General features: G+C 40.3%; 1 protein-coding gene across 1 annotated transcript in view; it reads right to left on the reverse strand.

Moving 5' to 3' along the window:
- Window positions 1-4,776: 4,776 nt before the first annotated feature.
- Window positions 4,777-20,065, reverse strand: part of HACL1 (2-hydroxyacyl-CoA lyase 1) — a 38,322-nt gene continuing 23,033 nt past the window's right edge. Inside the window, exons 15-17 of the mRNA XM_055569972.1 lie at window positions 19,901-20,008; window positions 18,335-18,521; window positions 4,777-6,166 (exon numbers count right to left, since the gene is read on the reverse strand). Of these exons, the coding sequence (XP_055425947.1) occupies window positions 6,134-6,166; window positions 18,335-18,521; window positions 19,901-20,008 (328 nt within the window). The 3' untranslated portion in view covers window positions 4,777-6,133. The remainder of the gene's footprint in view (window positions 6,167-18,334; window positions 18,522-19,900; window positions 20,009-20,065) is intronic.

The following is a 20,065-nucleotide window of genomic DNA, read 5'->3' on the forward strand; positions in this document are numbered from 1 at the left end:
TAGGTGCCCAATGTGCTACAGGAGATCAGTGGAGAAATAACTCCAGAAAGAATGAAGGGATGGAGCCAAAGCAAAAACAATAGCCAGTTGTGGATGTGACTGGTGATAGAAGCAAGGTCCAATGCTGTAAAGAGCAATATTGCATAGGAACAAGGAATGTCAGGTCCATGAATCAAGGCAAATTGGAAGTAGTCAAACAGGAGATGGCAAGAGTGAACATCTACATTTTAGGAATCAGCGAACTAAAATGGACTGGAATGGGTGAATTTAACTCAGATGACCATTATATCTACTACTGCAGGCAGGAATCCCTTAGAAGAAATGGAGTAGCCATCATGGTCAACAAAAGAGTCCAAAATGCAGTACTTGGATGCAATCTCAAAAACAACAGAATGATCTCTGTTCATTTCCAAGGCAAACCATTCAATATCATGGTAATCCAAGCCTAAGCCCCAACCAGTAACGCTGAAGAAGCTGAAGTTGAATGGTTCTATGAAGACCTACAAGACCTTTTAAACTAACACCCAAAAAAGATGTCCTTTTCATTATAGGGAACTGGAATGCAAAAGTAGGAAGTCAAGAAACACCTGGAGTAACAGGCAAATTTGGCTTTGGAATATGGAATGAAGCAGGGCAAAGGCTAATAGAGTTTTGCCAAGAGAATGCAATGGTCATAGCAAACACCCTCTTCCAACAACACAAGAGAAGACTCTACACATGGACATCATCAGATGGTCAAACCAAAATCAGATTGATTATATTCTTTGCAGCAAAAGATGGAGAAGCTCTATACACTCAGCAAAAACAAGACTGGGAGCTGACTGTGGCTCAGATCATGAACTCCTTATTGCCAAATTCAGACTGAAATTGAAGAAAGTAGGGAAAACCACTAGACCATTCAAGTATGACCTAAATCAAATCCCTTATGATTATACACTGGAAGTGAGAAATAGATTTAAGGGACTAGATCTGATAGATAGAGTGCCTGATGAACTATGGAGGGAGGTTTGTGACATTGTACAGGAGATAGGGATCAAGACCATCCCCATGGAAAAGAAATGCAAAAAAGCAAAATATCTGTCTGAGGAGGCCTTACAAATAGCTGTGAAAAGAAGAGAAATGAAAAGGAAAGGAGAAAAGGAAAGATATAAGCATCTGAATGCAGAGTTCCAAAGAATAGCAAGGAGAGATAAGAAAGCCTTCCTCAGTGATCAATGCAAAGAAATAGAGGAAAACAACAGAATGGGAAAGACTAGGGATCTCTTCAGGAAAATTAGAGATACCAAGGGAACATTTCATGCAAAGATGGGCTCAATAAAGGACAGAAATGGTATGGACCTAACAGAAGCAGAAGATATTAAGAAGAAGTGGCAAGAATACACAGAATATAAAAAAAAGATCTTCATGACCCAGATAACCACGATGGTGTGATCACTCACCTAGAGCTAGACATCCTGGAATGTGAAGTCAAGTGGGCCTTAGAAAGCAGCACTACGAACAAAGCTAGTGGAGGTGATGGATTTTCAGTTGAGCTATTTCAAATCCTGAAAGATGATGCTGTGAAAGTGCTGCACTCAATATGCCAGCAAATTTGGAAAACTCAGCAGTGGCCACAGGACTGGAAAAGGTCAGTTTTCATTCCAATCCCAAAGAAAGGCAATGCCAAAGAATGCTCAAACTACCACACAATTGCACTCATCTCACATGCTAGTAAAGTAATGCTCAAAATTCTCCAAGCCAGGCTTCAGCAATACGTGAACCGTGAATTTCCAGATATTCAAGCTGGTTTTAGAAAAGGCAGTGGAAATAGAGGTCAAATTGCCAACACCTGCTGGATCATCAAAAAAGCAAGAGAGTTCCAGAAAAACATCTATTTCTGCTTTATTGACTAGGCCAAAGCCTTTGACTGTGTGGATCACAATCAACTGTGGAAAATTCTGAAAGAGATGGGAATACCAGACCACCTGATCTGCCTCTTGAGAAACCTATATGCAGATCAGGAAGCAACAGTTAGAACTGAACATGGAACAACAGACTGGTTCCAAATAGGAAAAGGAGTCCATCAAGGCTGTATATTGTCACCCTGCTTATTTAACTTCTATGCAGAGTACATCATGAGAAACGCTGGGCTGGAAGAAGCACAAGCTGGAATCAACATTGCCAGGTGAAATATCAATAACCTCAGATACCCAGATGACACCACCCTTATGGCAGAAAGTGAAGAGGAACTAAAAAGCCTCTTGATGAAAGTGAAAGAGGAGAGTGAAAAAGTTGGCTTAAAGCTCAACATTCAGAAAACGATCATGGCATCTGGTCCTATCACTTCATGGGAAATAGACGGGGAAACAGTGGAAACTGTGTCAGACTTTATTTATTTATTTATTTATTTGAGCTCCAAAATCACTGCAGATGGTGACTGTAGCCATGAAATTAAAAGACGCTTACTCCTTGGAAGAAAAGTTATGACCAACCTAGACAGCATATTCAAATGCAGAGACATTACTTTGCCAACAAAGGTCCATCTAGTCAAGGCTATGGTTTTTCCAGTGGTCATGTATGGATGTGAGAGTTGGACTATGAAGAAAGCTGAGCACCAAAGAATTGATGCTTTTGAAGTGTGGTGTTGGAGAAGACTCTTGAGAGTCCCTTGGACTGCAAGGAGATCCAACCAGTCCATTCTAAAGGAGATCAGCCCTGGGTGTTCTTTGGAAGGAATGATGCTAAAGCTGAAAGTCCAGTACTTTGGCCACCTCATGTGAAGAGTTGACTCATTGGAAAAGACTCTGATGCTGGGAGGGATTGGGGGCAGGAGGAGAAGGGTTCGACAGAGGATGAGATGGCTGGATGGCATCACCAACTCGATGGACATGAGTTTGGGTGAACTCAGGGAGTTGGTAGTCAAGGAGGCCTGGTGTGCTGCAATTCATGGGGTTGCAAAGAGTCAGACACGACTGAGCAACTGAATTGAACTGAACTGTACGGCACGTGGCCTCCAGAGGCCAGCGTCTGCCAGGAGCCAAAGTGAGGAACCCTGCCCGTGGCAAAGGTCATGAGGAAGGAGGCTCGACATATGCAAGGTCGGGATTGAGCCTCAGGCGTCCCCCTGGAAATTCTCGAGCATCCACCCCCAAAGCCAGAGTCTGCCTACTTTACTGCTTTGTGCTCTCACCTACACTTCTGACTTTACGGGGGGCTGTCCCCCACCACCTCTCTCTGAAAAAGAGGTAACTTACAGCTCCAGTTAATAAAGTTCCTGGGCATGACAAGAGTGTTTCAACCTATCAACTCCTTTGGAAGTCCTCTAGCCTGCCTGAACAGGTTCTTCCAGCCACATGTGATTGTTCAGAGCCTCCCAACCGTGAGAGGCATGAGATGTTCTAAACTGTCTAAATACAGATTCCTTTGAGCAGTTAAAAGATTGATTAGAAATTGTGTTGGTGAAGAGTTTTTCACTTGTTGGGCCAATGTTTGCTGCTAAGTTTCCATATCCTTACCTACTGTGTCCCTGGGAATGTATTGATTAATATAATTGGTGTATAGGAATGTAAGTAGTAGCTTTAATGTTTGTAACCTTGGACCCTTGAGTTAATTCTTTTCTTTTTATAGCCCACCACACGTTTGCCCTATAGGAATGCACTTTATCTAATGCTTTTGGAGGGTGGCGCCTGACTTTAGAATAATCACCTTTAGAGAAAAATGAAGAAAGGGTCATAAAATGTTAACAGGCCTCCTGGCCAGAAGATGATGTAAATCACCTAAACTTTCGCATATGATAAGTTTGAAAGCCTGGCTTCGATAAGGATCAAGGACTGCTGACCTTCCCCCATTATCCTCTATGCACAACTTAAGGTATAAAAACTACTTTGGAAAATAAAATGCGGGCCTTATTCACCGAAGCTTGGTCTCCCCATGTCGTTCTTTCTCTCACCTTCTGGCTGAATTCCCATCTGGAGCGTGGAGGCTAGTCAAGCCTACTAATTATGCCTGGGCTTCTAAGATCTGACCGGGGAGGCCTTAGTGTCTCCTCTCCTTTGGGAGAACGGGAGGACGCCTGCGGCCTACGTAGGTGACGCAAATTCCTTGTCCTGGAATTTTATTAGCTTTCCAGGTAAACCAAGTTATTCAGCCTCTTTTCTTCACTGAATTTCTTCGCTGAGCTATCCTTATTTAACCACTCTTTATATCTTTAATTAACATTTAAATAAGCTATTGTTTCCTGATCGCCGACGCCATCCCAGCTTCGAATTCCCTGGATCCACCAGGGCTGGACCCTGGTAAGCATCCACAGGGAGCACAGGACACCCGGTGAGATGACAGGGCCACCCACTCTCTGCTTCTCCTCTGCAGCCCAGGCTCTGCAGTGTGTGTCGCAGAACTCCATAAGGGGACCTGCTGGGGAAGAGGGGGCCCTGATCTCAGGGGCTTGTCAGGTGAAACCACATCTTCATGCAAGCATCTCCTCAGCTCATACCTCAAAGCTGGAGGCCACTGCTTCGCGGAGATCACTTAGGTCCCTAACAAGCCAATGGATGGATAAAAGTCTGATGTGTATGACACAGTCAAACTAGCTGAACTTAGATATAAAGTCCTATACCCCAATTCATATATTAAACTGCAGATAATAAACAAGAACAACTCTGAAAATAAATGATAATTTCAATTTCTAGTATTTTCTTAAAACAATATGTTTCTGAGAATACAATTATATAACAATTTTCATTTTAAAATCTTACACAAGTAGGAAAAAACGTACAAAAAATAAAAATTACTTAAATACCATCACCAAGATATATCAAAATTTTGGTTTACTTCGTGCCCACCTTTTTTCTCTATGTAGATTATCTGTGAATGAGTAAAGATGTATATCCTGACCTGAAGCCATCCATTTTTGTAGCTGTGGTTGTTCTCAGTCACATCTGACTCTTTGGGACCCCATGGGCCCCACCAGGCTCCTCTGTCCATGGGATTTTCCAAGCAAGAATACTGGAGTGGGTTGCCATTTATTTTTCCATTAATAAACATTCTCTTCAACATAATTTTTATTTTATGATGTTGAAAAACCATAACTTATATAACCAATGTCTTATCATTAAACACTGGGGTTGTTCCTAAACAAAGCCATGCTGAAGGGGCATATAAATAAATATTTGACCAAATATTTCATTATTTCTTTAAAATACATTCTTGAAATATGCCCACTGGATCAAAAGTTATGGGGTATGAACATTTTATGATTGTGAATACAAACACTGCTAGAATCCCTCAGTGAAATTTGCACCAATTTTGGCACAGTGCTCCACTCTTCATTTCACCCTCACCAAATGCTGAAAACTATAATTTTAAAAGTGCTTTGCCGAGGAGCTGGGGTATAAAAGAGGTTTTTAAGTTTAACTTACATACTCATTTGTATTCATACTCATACTCTGATTGATCATTTGCTTTTTTCTATTAATTATACATTCATGCCCTTTGCCCATTTTCTGACTAGTGCATTAACAGTTTTCTTATCAACAAGAGTTCTCTATATATTAAGGCTGCTGATTGTTGCTCTCAATGTGGTACACATAAACTGAGGTTGATAATCCAAATATACCCTGAAATTATTAGTTTGGGTATGATGTGACTTCTCCTTTGGCTTGGTAAGTTCTTTCCAGAAAAAGAAAACAAACACACAACTTATAGTGTAGAACAAGCCCCATCAGACACTGGGCAGACTAACGTACGAAGTGCTCAGTGGATAAACCATGAGGCAGAAATAGTCCAGGTACTCCAACTCACTCAACATGCCTCTCAGTATACAGTTCTTGAAACTGTTTTTTGTCTGAAGAGGTTTCTAAAGATATGTGATATTAAGAAGGGATTCATTTAAAAGAATACTGACGTGTAATTCAACAGTTAGGTAGTCACAATACAATGTAATTAACCCCTTCTTCCATCTGTAAATGGTTATTTCTGTGGTAGGATTCTGGTAGCTTTTTATATTTTTAATCAATTCCTACACTATAAAATGTCACTTAGAAATGTTTTATTTAATTTTTGCATGACGATTTTAAGATTATAGTAATTTTGTTTTGAAAAATAAAGCTCCATCTTATAGGAAAGAGAAAACTCTTCAAGTCATTCATTGGCATCTTTACAGATTAGACTGGGTCAGCCAGTGAAAATCCTAGAAAAAGAAAAGAAACAAATATTCAGTCAAAAGAAATAACTACATCAAACTATATCCTATCTTGCTTGCTCTAAAATCCAAAAGTCCCATTATAATGACAATAGCCACAGTGGGGGTAAATAAGTTTTGTCTTTGATCTACAGCTTTTCCTAAAAAGGAGTTAAAAATCTATTTAGTCAATCTTCTGTCTCTTCCTACAAAACAACCTAATATCACTTTCTGAATCTTGCCCCATTAATAGTAATCAGGGCAGACAAAAAAACTATAGAGTATGAAAGAAGCAGAAATACTACAAAACAGAAATATGAAGAAAACAAACTTATGGTTTGTCATTGTTCAGTCGCTCAGTTGTGTCCAACTTTGTGACCCCATGGACTGCAGTATACACCAGGCCCCCCTGTCCATCACCATCTCCCGGAGCTTGCTCATACTCACATCCATCGAGTCAGTGATGCCATCCAACCATCTCATCCTCTGTCGTCCCCTTCTCCTCCCACCTTCAATCTTTCCCAGCATCAGGGTCTTTTCCAATGAATCAGCTCTTCACATCAGGTGGCCAAAGTATTGGAGCTTGAGCTTCAGCATCAGTCCTTCCAATGAACACTCAGGAATGATTTCCTTTAGGATGGACTGGTTGGATCTCCTTGCAGTCCAAGGGACTCTCAAGCATCTTCTCCAACACCACAGTTTGAAAGCATCAATTCTTTGGCGCTCAGCTATCTTTAAGGTCCAACTCTCACATCTGCACATGACTACTGGAAAAACCATAGCTTTGACTAGATGGACCTTTGTCAACAAAGTAATGTCTCTGCTTTTTAATATGCTTTGTCATAGCTTTTGTTCCAAGGAGCAAGCGTCTTTTAATTTAATAGCTGCAGTCACCATCCACAGTGATTTTGGAGCCCAAGAAAATGGTCTGTCAATGTTTCCATTGTTTCCCATCTATTTGCCATGAAGTGATGGGACTGGATGCCATGATCTTAGTTTTTTGAATGCTGAGTTTTAAGCCAGCTTTTTCACTCTCCTCTTTCAACTTCATCAAGAGGCTCTTTAGTTCCTGTTCCCTTTCTGTCATGAAGGTGGTGTAATCTGCATATCTGAGGTTATTGATATTTCTCCCAGCAATCTTGATTTCAGCTTGTGCTTCATCCAGCCCAGCATTTTGCATGATGTACTCCATATATAAGTTAAATAAACAGGGTGACAAGCCTTGACACACTCCCTCCCCAATTTTGAACCAGTTTGTTATTCCATGTCTGGTTCTAACTGTTGCTTCTTGACCTGCATACATGTTTCTCAAGAGGTAGGTAAAGCGGTCTGGTATTCCCATCTCTTTAAGAATTTCCCACAGTTTGTTGTGATCCATAGTCAAAGGCTTTAGCATAGTCAATGAAGCAGGGGTAGATGTTTTTTTGGAATTCCCTTGCTTTTTCTATCACCCAATGGATGTTGGCAATTTGATTATCTGCCTTTTCCAAATCAAGCTAGTACACGTGGAAGTTTTCAGTTCACATACTGTTGAAGCATAGCTGGAAGGATTTGAGCATTAACTTGCTAGCTTGTGAAATGAGTGCAACTGTGCGATAGTTTGAACATTCTTTGGCATTGCCCTTCTTTGGGTTTAGAATGAAAACTGACCTTTTCCAGTCCTGTGGCCACTGCTGAGTTTTCCAAATTTGCTAGCATACTGAGTGCAGTACTTTAACAGCATCTTCTTTTAAGATCTGAAATAGCTCAGGTGGAATTCCATCACCTCCACTAGCTCTGTTCGTAGTGATGCTTCCTAAGGCCCACTTGACTTCACACTCCAGGATGTCTGGCTCTAGGTGAGTGATGACACTACCATGGTTATCCAGGTCATTAAGGCCTTTTTTGTATAGTTCTTCTGTGTATTCTTGCCAACTTATGGTTACCAAGGGGAAAAAGGCATGGTGGGGGAGGGAAGAAACTGGGAGATAGGGATTGACATATAAACACTACTATATATAAAACAGGTAACTAATGAGAACCTACTGTATCACACAGGGAACTCTACCCATATTATGTAGTGACCTACATGGGAAGAGAATCTAAAAAAGAATGGATATATGTATAACTGTTAATTTTGCTGAACAGCAGAAACCAACACAACACAATAAACCAACTATACTCCAATAAAAATTAATTTTTTAAAAAAGGAGGAGATGAAGGAGGAAAGAGGACCAAGCTCCCACATCTAAGCAGAACTTTGGTAGAAACAGCAGTGCATGGAAGCCTTTCCCAGGACAGAAACTATCCTACCCACAGAGCCTGGACACCAGCAACTGCAGAGATTAGGTCCTCCCTATACAGCAAGCAGCCCGCTACACCATGAATCAGTGATAAATGGTGACCACCAGTCTGTTGTCTGTATCTGAGTCTGTTTCTTTTCTCACAGTTACATTCATTCGTTTTATTTTAGATTCCACAAGTGACAATACACAGTGTCACTTCTCTTTTCCTTTCTCTGTCTGACTTATGTCACGAAGAATAATATCCTCTAGGTCCATCCACATTGTTGCAGATCATGGGATCTCCTTTTTTATGGTTGAATAGTATTGTATTGTACATGTATATCACATCTTTTAAAAAATTTATTTATTCATTTATTTATGGCTGCGCTGGGTCTTCACTGCTGCACAGGCCTTTCTCTAGATGCAGCAAACGAGGGCTCCTCTCTAGTTGCAGAGTGTGGGCTCTCGTTACAGTGGCTCCTCCCGCTGCGGAGCACGGGCTCTGAGGCGCACGGGCGTCAGCAGTCACAGCCCGCAGGCTCAGCAGTTGCAGCTCCCAGGCTCTGGAGCACAGACTCAGTGGTTGTGGCTCATGGGCTTTGTTGCTCCGTGGCATGTCCAATCTTCCCAGATCAGGGACTGAACCCATGTCTCCTGCATTGGCAGGCAGGTTCTTTACCACTGAATCACCGGGGAAGCCCATACAAGAATCTGCTTCATCCATTTATTGGTTGATGGACACTTAGGTTACTTCCATATCTTAGCTATTGTAAATAATGTTGCTCTGAACACTGGGGTGCATGTTATCTTTTCAGACTTAAACATATAGAAAGAAACTAGTGGTCACCAGTGGGGAGAAGGACAGGCGGAGGGATGAGATGGGGTATGAGATTCAGAGATACAAATTACTCTGTATAAAGTAACTAAGCTACAAGGATATATTGCACAACATAGGAATAGACTTCCCTGTAGCTCAAACGGTAAAGAATCTGCCTGCCATGCAGAAAACCAGGGTTCGATTCCTGGGTTGGGAAGTTCCTCTGGAGAAGGGAATGGCAATCCACTCCAGTATTCTTGCCTGGAGAATTCCACGTACAGAGAAGCCTGGTGGGCTACAGTCTGTGGGGTCGCAAAGAGTCAGGCATGACTAAGCGACTAACACACATAGGGAATATAGCCAATATTTTATAATAACTTTAAATGGAGTGTAGTCTATAAAAATCACTATGTTGTATACATAAAACTAACATGGTACTGCAAATCAACTGTACTTTATTTTTAAAAAATGACAAATGGCAAAGGACACATAATTAATCAATGAAAAGTAAACAGCTTAGAAACTGTAATATAAGTGGAATTCTACTGGAATAAAGATACATATGTTGAAGTGGTAGATGCAAAAAAATACAAGGATAATCCTCATGGAATTATAAAAGAGGAAGTAAGAGGCTATATTTCTCCAGCAATACCCTCCAGGTTCATAGAGAACCCACAACAGACCATCAGAAGCAGATCACTTAGAAAGGTGAGTGTGGTAGCAGAGGAAGGACAGTCAGTCAGGGCCCTCCTGTGACTAACACCAGTCTGCTTTGTCTGTGTGCTCTGACCGCGCTTACCAGGGCTTTAGCCCTTAGTGCTCTGATGCTCTGATGCCAGGAGGAGGGGCTCTTGGCTGCAACACTAACACCCCAGCTACTGGAAGTAGGTGCTCAGCTAGACAAAAGGACATGGGATTTTAAAACCTATCTATTGGGTGTCTAGCGAGTAGGAATTATTTGAACAAAGACTTTCTTTCCAAGGTAATCAATAAACCCACAAAGGTACCTAGCAGATTCTGAACATTGAAAACCCTACCTTCAAACAGACTGGCTGCCTGCTTCGTGTAAACTGTGCTAACCCCACCTACCTCATCATCTTTCTGGCCTAGTCTTTCTGTGCTCACCATCCCCATCACCATGCTTCTTCTTAAGTATTTCTTCTCTCTGCTATGAGAAGAGCCTATGAGAGGCTATGCCAAAGCCTTTCTCTCCCTGTTTTTAAATTTTAGTTGAAGTATAATTGACACACTTGCATGCTAAGTCACTTCAGTCATGCTTCACTCTCTGCGACCCTATGGACTGTGGCCCACCAGGTTCCTCTGTCTATGGAATTATCCAGACAGAAATACTGGAGTGGGATGCCATACATTCCTCCAGCGGATCTTCCTGACTCAGGGATCAAATCTGCACCTCCCGTGGCCCCTGAACTGCAGGCAGATTCTTTACCACTGAGCCACTGGGAACGCCCTGTTATTGACTCATAACATTACATTTATTTCAGGGACTTCCCAGGTGGCGTCAGTGGTAAACAACCCGCCTGCCAATGTAGGAGACATGAATCATGGGTTCGATCCCTGGGTCAGGAAGATCCCCTGGAGGAGAAAATGGCAACCCACTCTGGTATTTGTGTCTGGAGAATTCCATAGACAGAGGAGCCTGGCAGGCTACATCCATGGGATTGCAGAGTCTGACACAACCGAGTGACTAACACACACACACATGTTATACTCATTTCAGGTGTACAACATAATGACCTGATATTTGTACATATCAAAAAATGATCACAACAAATCTAGCTAACACCCATCACTATATATAGTCACAAAAATGTTTACTGTAATGAGAACTTTTAATAGCTGTTCAGTTACCAACTTTCAAATATGCAACACAGTATTATTAACTACAGTTATCATGCTGTTCATTACATCTCCAAAGACTTATATTTATAACTGGAAGTTTGTACCTTTTGACCCCCATAGGCCATTTTGCCCACTCCCCACCCACCAACTCTGGTGACCACTGACCCATTTTCTGCACCTATGAGCTGGGGTTTTTGTTTGTTTGGGGCTCCGTACGTGAGGTCATATGACACTTGTCTCTCTCTGACTTGAGTCACTCAGCACAACGTATTCAAGTCCGACCCACGTTGTTGCAGTGCTAAGACTCCATCCTTTTTATGGCTAAATAATAACCCATTGTGTGTATTTACAAACCATTTTAGGACTCACTGAGCTAACATGGACTTGAATGCGTGAATTTAACTCAGATAACCAATATATCTACTACTATGGGCAAGAATTCCTTAGAAGAAATGGAGTGGCCCTCATAGGCAACAAAAGAGTCTGAAATGCAGTACTTGGGTGCAGTCTCAAAAATGACAGAATGATCTCTGTCCGTTTCCAAGGCAAACCTGCAATATCATAGTAATCCAAGTCCATGCCCAGACCACCAATGCTAAAGAAGCTGAAGTCTGAACCGAGATATGAAGACCTACAAGACCTTCTAGAACTAACACCCCCAAAAGATGTCCTTTTCATTATAGGGTACTGGAAGGTAAAAGTAGGAAGTCAAGAGATACCTGGTGTAACAGGCAAGTTTGGCCTTGAGTACAAAATGAAGCAGGGCAAAGGCTAACAGAGTTTTGCCAAGAGAATGCACTGGTCATAGCAAACACCCTCTTCCAGCAACATAAGAAAAGATGCTACACATGGACATCACCAGATGGTCAATACCGAAATTAGATTGATTATATTCTTTGCAGCCAAAGATGGAGAAGCTCTATACAGTCAGCAAAAACAAGACCAGGAGCTGTGACTCAGATCATGAATTCCTTATTGCAAAATTCAGACTTAAATTGAACTAGGGAAAACCACTAGACCATTCAGGTATGACCTAAATAAAACCCCTTATGATTATACAGTGGAAGTAACAAATAGATTCAAGGAATTAGATCTGATAGAGTACCTGAAGAACTATGGATGGAGGTTCATAACATTGTATAAGAGGTGGTGATCAAAATCATCCCCAAGAAAAAGAAATACAAGAAGGCAAAATAGTTGTCTGAGGAGGCCTTACAAATAGCTGAGAAAAGAAGAAAAGTGAAAGGCAAAGGAGAAAAGGAAAGATAAAATCATCTGAATGCAGAGTTCCAAAGAATAGCAAGGAGAGATAAGAAAAGCTTCCTAAGTGATCAGTGCAAAGAAATAGAGGAAAACAACAGAATGAGAAAGACCAGAGATCTCTTCAAGAAAATGAGAGATACCAATGAAATATTTCATGCAAAGACAGGCACAATAAAAGACAGAAACGGTATGGACCTAACAGAAGCAGAAGGTATTAAGAAGAGGTGGCAAGACTACACAGAAGAACTATACAAAAAAGATCTTTATGATCCAGATAACCACAAAGGTGTGATCTCTCACCTAGAGCCAGACATCTTGGAGTGTGAAGTCAAGTGGGCCTTAGGAAACATCACTACAAACAAAGCTAGTGGAGGTGATAGAATTCCAGTTGAGCTATTTCAAATCCTAAAAGATGATGCTGTGAAAGTACAGCACTCAACAGTCCAGCAAATTTGGAAAACTCAGTGGTGGCCACAGGAGCAGAAAAGGTCAGTTTTCATTCTAGTACCAAAGAAGGGAAATGCCAAGAAATGTTCAAACTATCACACAGTTGCATTCATTTCATATGCTAGCAAAAGCATGCTCAAAATTCTTCAAGCCAGGCTTCAACAGTATGTGAATTGAGAACTTCCAGATGTTCAAGCTGGATTTAGAAAAGGCAGAGGAACCAGAGATCAAATTGCCAACATCCGCTGGAATCATAGAAAAAGAAAGCGAATTTCATAAAATCATCTACTTCTGTTTTAATGACAACGCTAAAGCCTTTGACTGTGTGGATCACAACAAACTATGAAACATCCTTAAGGAGATGAGAATACCAGATCAGCTTACCTAGCTCCTGAGAAATCTGTATTCAGGTCAATGAGCAACAGTTAGAATTGGACATGGAACAATGGAATACTGGTTCCAAGTTGGGAAAGGAGTATATAAAGGCTGTATACTGTCACCCTGCTTATTCAACTTATATGCAGAGAACATCATGTGAAATACTGGGCTGGATGAAGCACAAGCTGGAATCAAGATTGCCAGGAGAAATATCAATAACCTCAGATATGTAGATGACACCACCCTTATGGCAGAAAGCAAAGAGGAATTAAAGAGCCTCTTGATGAAGGTGAAAGAAGAGAGAGAAAAAGCTGGCTTAAAACTCAACATTCAAAAAACTAAGATTATGGCATCCAGTCCCATCAGTTCAGTTCAGTCGCTCAATCGTGTCTGACTCTTTGAGACCCCATGAACCGCAGCACACCAGGCTTCCCTGTCCATCACCAACTCCCGGAGTCCACCCAAACCCATGTCCATTGAGTCAGTGATGCCATCCAACCATCTCATCCTCTGTCATCCCCTTCTCCTCCTGCCCTCAATCTTTCCTAGCAGTTCATGGCAAATAGATGGGGAAACAAGAGAAACAGTGACAGACTTTATTTTCTTGGGCTCCAAAATCACTGCAGATGGTGACTACAGCCATGAAATTGAAAGAGGCTTGCTCCCTGAAAGAAATGCTATGATAAACCTAGACAGCATATTAAAAAGCAGAGACATTACTTTGCCAACAAACGTCCATCTACGTCAAAGCTATGTTTTTTCCACTAGTCATGTATGGATGTGAGAATTAGACCATAAAGAAAGTTGAGCGCCAAAGAATTGATGCTTTTGAACTATGGTGCTATAGAAGACTCTTGAAAGTCCCTTGGACTGCAAGATCAAACCAGTCAATCCTAAAGGAAATCAATCCTGAATATTCACTGGAAGGACTGATGCTGAAGCTGAAACTCCAATATTTTGGCCACCTGATGCAAAGAGCTGATTTATTAGAAAAGACCCGGAAGCTGGAAAAGACTGAAGGTAGGAGGAGAAGAGGGTGACAGAAGATGAAATGGTTGGATGGAATCACTGACTTAATGGACATGAGTGTGAGCAAGCTCCAGGAGATGGTGAAGGACAGGGAAGTCCATGGGGTTGCAAAGAGTTGAATAGGACTGAGTGACTGAACTACAACAACATCTATTGAGATGATCATATTATTTTTATCCTTCATTTTGTTAATGTAGTGTACCACAATGACTGATTTGTAGATAGCAACTGTTTTTAAATACCTGGAATAAACCCTAGTTTATCATACAATATAATTTTTTAATGTATTGCTGAATTTGGTTTGCTAATATTTTATTAAGGTTTTTAAATCTATGTTCATCAAGGATAATTTTCTTTTCTTGTGGTATCCTTGTCTGGTCTTGGTTATCGAGGTAAATTTGGCCTTGTAAAAATGACTTCACAAGTGTTCTTTCCTCCTTTATCTTCTGGAAGAATTTGAGAAGAACTGATATTAATTCTGCTTTGAATGTTTGGTAGAATTCACCAATGAAGCCACCTGGTCCTGGACTTTTGTTTCAGAGGTTTTGATTACGAATTCAATCTTCTAACTACTAATCAGTCTGTTCAAATTTTTTATTTCTTCATGATTTGGTCTTGGTAGTTTACATGTTTCTAGGAATTTATCCATATATTTTAGGTTGCCAAATTTATTAGTACATATTGTTCATAGTAGTCTCTATGAATTTTTATATTTCCACAGTATCAGTTGTAATGGCTCATCTTTTATTTCTGATTTTGAGTCCTCTTCCTTTATTCTTGCTGATTCTACCTAAAGTTGTGTCAGTTTTAACTATTCAAAGAACCAGAGTTAAGTTACATCAATCTTTTCTACTGTGTTTTTAGACTCTATTTCATTTACATGTGCTCTGATCTTTGTTATTTCCTTCCTTCTAACAATTTTGGGCTTTCCTCCCCCTAGTTTCTTGAAGTGTAAAGTCAGGTTGTTTGAAATTTTTCTTGTTTTTTGAGGTAGGCTTTTATTGCTATGAACTTCTGAGACCTGCTTTTGCTGCATCCCATAAATTTTGATATATTTTATTTCCATTTTCATTTAAATTATTTTAAAATTTATTCTTCGACCCCTTTGCTGCTCAGTAACATGTTGTTTCAGCTCCACATTTTCTAGTTTTCTTTTGTAATAGATTTCAAGTTTCACACTATGGTGGCTGAAAAAGATGCTTTGTATGGTTTTATTCTTAAATTTATAAAGATTTGTTTTGTGTCCTAACATATGATCTATTCTGGAGAATGTTTCATGTGCACTTGAAAAGAATGTGTATACTGCTGTTTTTGAAAGGAATGTTCTGAATACATACGTTATTGACTGGGGAGTTTTTGCAGAAACTAACACCTGTGGCCAATATTTGTCATGTAAGTGTATACTGAAATGTTTTCAGTCAGTTAAGTCCATCTGTTCAAATGTGTCATAGAAGGCTGATGTTTTCTAACTGATTTGTGTCTGGATAAGCTATCACTGATGCAAAGTGAAAGTGAAGTCGCTCAGTCGTGTCTGACTCTGTGCGACCCCATGGACTACAGCCCACCAGGCTCCTCTGTCCATGGGATTTTCCAGGCAAGAGTACTGGAGTGGGGTGCCATTGCCTTCTCCGTTAACAGCGGCTAGGCATATTATATTTACTTGGAGATGGTATACTTGGTGACAGCCTTAGTGCCCTCGGACACAGCGTGCTTGGCCAGCTCCCCAGGTAGCAGCAAGCGCACGGCGGTCTGGATCTCCCTGGATGTGATAGTCGAGCGCTTGTTGTAATGCGCCAGGTGTGATGCCTCGCCAGCGATGCACTCGAAAATGTCGTTGTAAGTGGATGTTAAAGTTCCCGAATATTATTATACTGATGTTTCTTTCTCTTTAGGTCTGTAAGTATTTGCTTTATATCCATGTGTATGCGTGTACTTTCCTATGTCATATGCATATTTATAAACATTATGTCTTTTTGTTGGACTGACTCCTTTATCATTAAACAATGCCCTTCTTTTCTCTTACTACAGTCTTTTGTTCTGAAGTCTATTTTATCTGATAGAAGTACAGCTACTCTAGCTTTCATCTGGTTTCTATTTGCACGAATTATTTTTTTCCATCTCTTTATTTTCAGTCTGTGTTCTTATAACTGAAGTGAGTCTCTTATAGGCAGCATATAGATGTATCTTTTATCCATTCAGCTACTCTATTTATTTTGATTCAAGAACTTAATACATTAATATTTAAAGTAATTACTGATAGGTATGTACTTATTGCCATTTTGTTCTTTTCTGGCTGTTTTGTAGTTCCCCTTTATTCCTTTTACCAAAGTCCTTGTTATCTGTTTTATGAAAACAGAATTTCAGTATAATTCTATATATTTCCTAGATTCCAAATAAGTTAATTTACATTTCATTTACTACCAGGTGTCCATTTTGCCCATTTGTCCACTGTCTTGTTCAAAACAGAAAAAAAATCTAACAGCAGATGTATAAAGAACCAAGACAAAAACTCCTTGAAAAAATATACAAAACAGTGAAAACAACAGTTGATATGCAAGGTGTAAGCTTGAAGGCCAGGTATATAAGAGAAAGCAAAAGTAGCTGGACCAGGATCAAAGTACAAAGAATGAAAAGCAACTTAATCTGTAATGGAAGAGGAGCAAGACTATAAACTTTATCATTTATTTTACTGGTATAGTCTATACTGCAGTTTTGCTTTAGAGGTCAAAGTAACTTTGAATATAATTGCCCAAATTACCCTATTATATAATCTCCTATCCTATTGAGGCTATATCCACCCTCTGCCTTCCGGCCACTTTGGCCTTCTTTCAGTTTCCTGGACTTGCCACGCTCTGTCCTGCTAAACAGCCTGTGCACAGCATTCTCGCTTCTTTGCTGAGCATGTCCTACTTCCTTACTTATCCTTCAGCTCTCAGTTTAAGCATCACTTCTGAGAAGACTTCCTGGTGACTCCAGTATAAACTGAATTCCTTTGTGGGTTTTTTTGCTTGTTTTCAAATTTATTTTATTGAAGTATACTTCGTTGATTTACAATGTTGTGTGAATTTTTGCTGAATAGCAAAGTGATTCCATTATACATGTATATAGATATCCTTTTTCATATTCTTTTCCATTATGGCTTATAATAGACTTTTGAACATAGTTCCCTGTGTTATACAGTAGGACTCTGTTGCCTACCTATTTTATATATAATAGTTTGCACCTGCTGATCCTAAACTCCCAATCCATCCCTTCCGTCTCGCCCTCCCCCGTGGCAACCACAAATCTGTTCTCTGTATCAGTCTGCTTCTGTTTCACAGGTAAGTTCATTTATGTCAAATTTTAGATTCCACTTACAAATGATACCAGACAGTATTTGTCTCTTTCTGACTTACTTCACTTAATATGATAATCTCTAGGTCCACCCATGTTGCTGCAAATGGCATAATTTTGTTCCTTTTACAGCTGAGTAATATTTCATTGTATACAGGTACTACATTTTTATCTATTAATCTCTTGATGGACATTTAGGTTGCTTCCATGTCTTCATTATTCCAAATAATGCTGCAGTGAACACTGGGGTGCATGTATCTTTTCAAATTATGGTTTGCATCAGATACATGTCCAGGAGCAGGACTGCTGGATCATATGGCAACTCTGTTTTTACTTTTTTGAGGAACTTCCATACTGTTTTCCACAGTGGCTGCACCACTTTACACCCCCATCAATAGGGTAGGAAGGTTCCCTTTCCTCCACAACTTCTTGGATTCCTTTGTTTTATGTTTATTCAGAACTGGGTTTCTTTCCTTCAGAGAAATTGTCTCACTTTACTGTGATATATTCTAGTTGAGAGGTGACGGACTGTACTTTCTGACTGGACAATAAACTCCATGAGGTGAGAACCGAGCCTAGCTTTGCTCACTAGGCTATTCTTAGCACCTGACATAGCACATCTAATACCTATCTTAACAAATACTCATTGAGCAAACAGATGACAGTGACAAACTCAGAAATGGTTTACACAGAACTCTGTAAATAAGAGGGTGTTCTATTTGGTAGATACTTTTGGGGGTGGGCTGAGAGATGCATTTCTGCCTTCTGCTTAGCAATTGCCTTTACCTGGGCTTTCCGCGTGCCTTGTGGCTCAATCATGATGTTGATAAGGGAAGGATTAGTTGTGTCTGCCAGGCTCTGCCTCAGGGTTTTCTGGAGTTCTTCTGGTGTTTGTACAAAATATCCTTTGCCTCCAAATGCAGTCATGATGTGCTCATAATGTGAGTGGGGCAGAAGACACATTGGAGGGGCCCTGAAAAAGAAGGTCATAGTCAATAGAAAAGATTGTCTGAAATAATTTGTGGGAAAATTTCAGCTAAACTGAAAGGCATATGTAAACTGAGATGCCTGTACATTAAACTTTCCATACATTTTTTATTGTCTAGACATTACTTTGCCAACAAAGGTCCATCTAGTCAAGGCTATGGTTTTTCCAGTGGTCATGTATGGATGTGAGAGTTGGACTGTGAAGAAAGCTGAGCACAGAAGAATTGATGCTTTTGAACTGTGGTGTTGGAGAAGACTCTTGAGAGTCCCTTGGACTGCAAGGAGATCCAACCAGTCCATTCTGAAGGAGATCAGCCCTGGGATTTCTTTGGAAGGAATGATGCTAAAGCTGAAACTCCAGTACTTTGGCCACCTCATGCGAAGAGTTGACTCATTGGAAAAGACTCTGATGCTGGGAGGGATTGGGGGCAGGAGGAGAAGGGGACGACAGAGGATGAGATGGCTGGATGGCATCACTGACTTGATGGATGTGAGTCTGAGTGAACTCTGGGAGTTGGTGATGGACAGGGAGGCTTGGCGTCTGCGCTTCATGGGGTCGCAAAGAGTCGGACATGACTGAGCGACTGAACGGAACTGAACTGATGTGACAATGTCTAATGAACTTTCCATGATGATGGAAATTTTTATATCTGTTCTGTCCAATACAGTAGCTACTAGTGACCTGCTGCTCTGAGCACTTTAAATGTGACTGATTAAAAAGAGGAACTGAATTTTTAATTTAAACAGCCATATGTGGCTAGTAGCTTCCTTGCTGGACAGTGTAAGCTATACCATCAATTATTATGAATCCCTTTCCTCATAAAAAAAAATAAAAAAGGAGTGATTACTACAAAACAGCAAATCACAACAAAACAACAAAGTCAGCAAGGCTTAAGAAACATACCCATGCCCTGCTGCTAGATTCACATCTCTCACATCCCACAGCCAGCCACAGTACTGTCTCAGTGTGATTCTGGCATCAATGACCAAAATTTAGCGCGGTAAAAGGAAGGAAGACCTCTGTATCATAAATAATATGTAAACATCTATATTCCTATATTGTACAGTAGGAATAACAGGACCAGGAGCATTTTGCAATAAGTTTTTTGTTAACAAGGCTTAGATATCAAACTCATTCACCTGAGACTTCAGTGGCTCCCTGATAATAAACTGCTCATTGAAATGCCAATCAAGGATGGTTGTGTGAAAAGGAACCATGCAGACAGAGCTCCTGCCCTATAGAGCAGCCAGCCATGGAAAGAAGCAATACTTACACCACGCAGGCACATTCCGGTACAGCACACTTTTTAAACAGAGATTAAACTCGATGAGAAAAGTAAATATATGTTATTCCGGGTTACTTACACTGTAGTAGCATCTCCAAATTTTAACATTTCCTTCCAACTATCTGTATCAAAACCTTGATAAATTCCATTATTATTCACCACCAAAAGTACAATTGGCAAGTTGTACCTAAAATTGAGAGCAAAATATAAAGGAAATCATTTTCCATTCGAAAGCAATTTCTTT

The sequence above is a fragment of the Bubalus kerabau genome, chromosome 2, assembly GCF_029407905.1.
Source record: "Bubalus kerabau isolate K-KA32 ecotype Philippines breed swamp buffalo chromosome 2, PCC_UOA_SB_1v2, whole genome shotgun sequence".
Taxonomy (NCBI): Eukaryota; Metazoa; Chordata; class Mammalia; order Artiodactyla; family Bovidae; genus Bubalus; species Bubalus kerabau.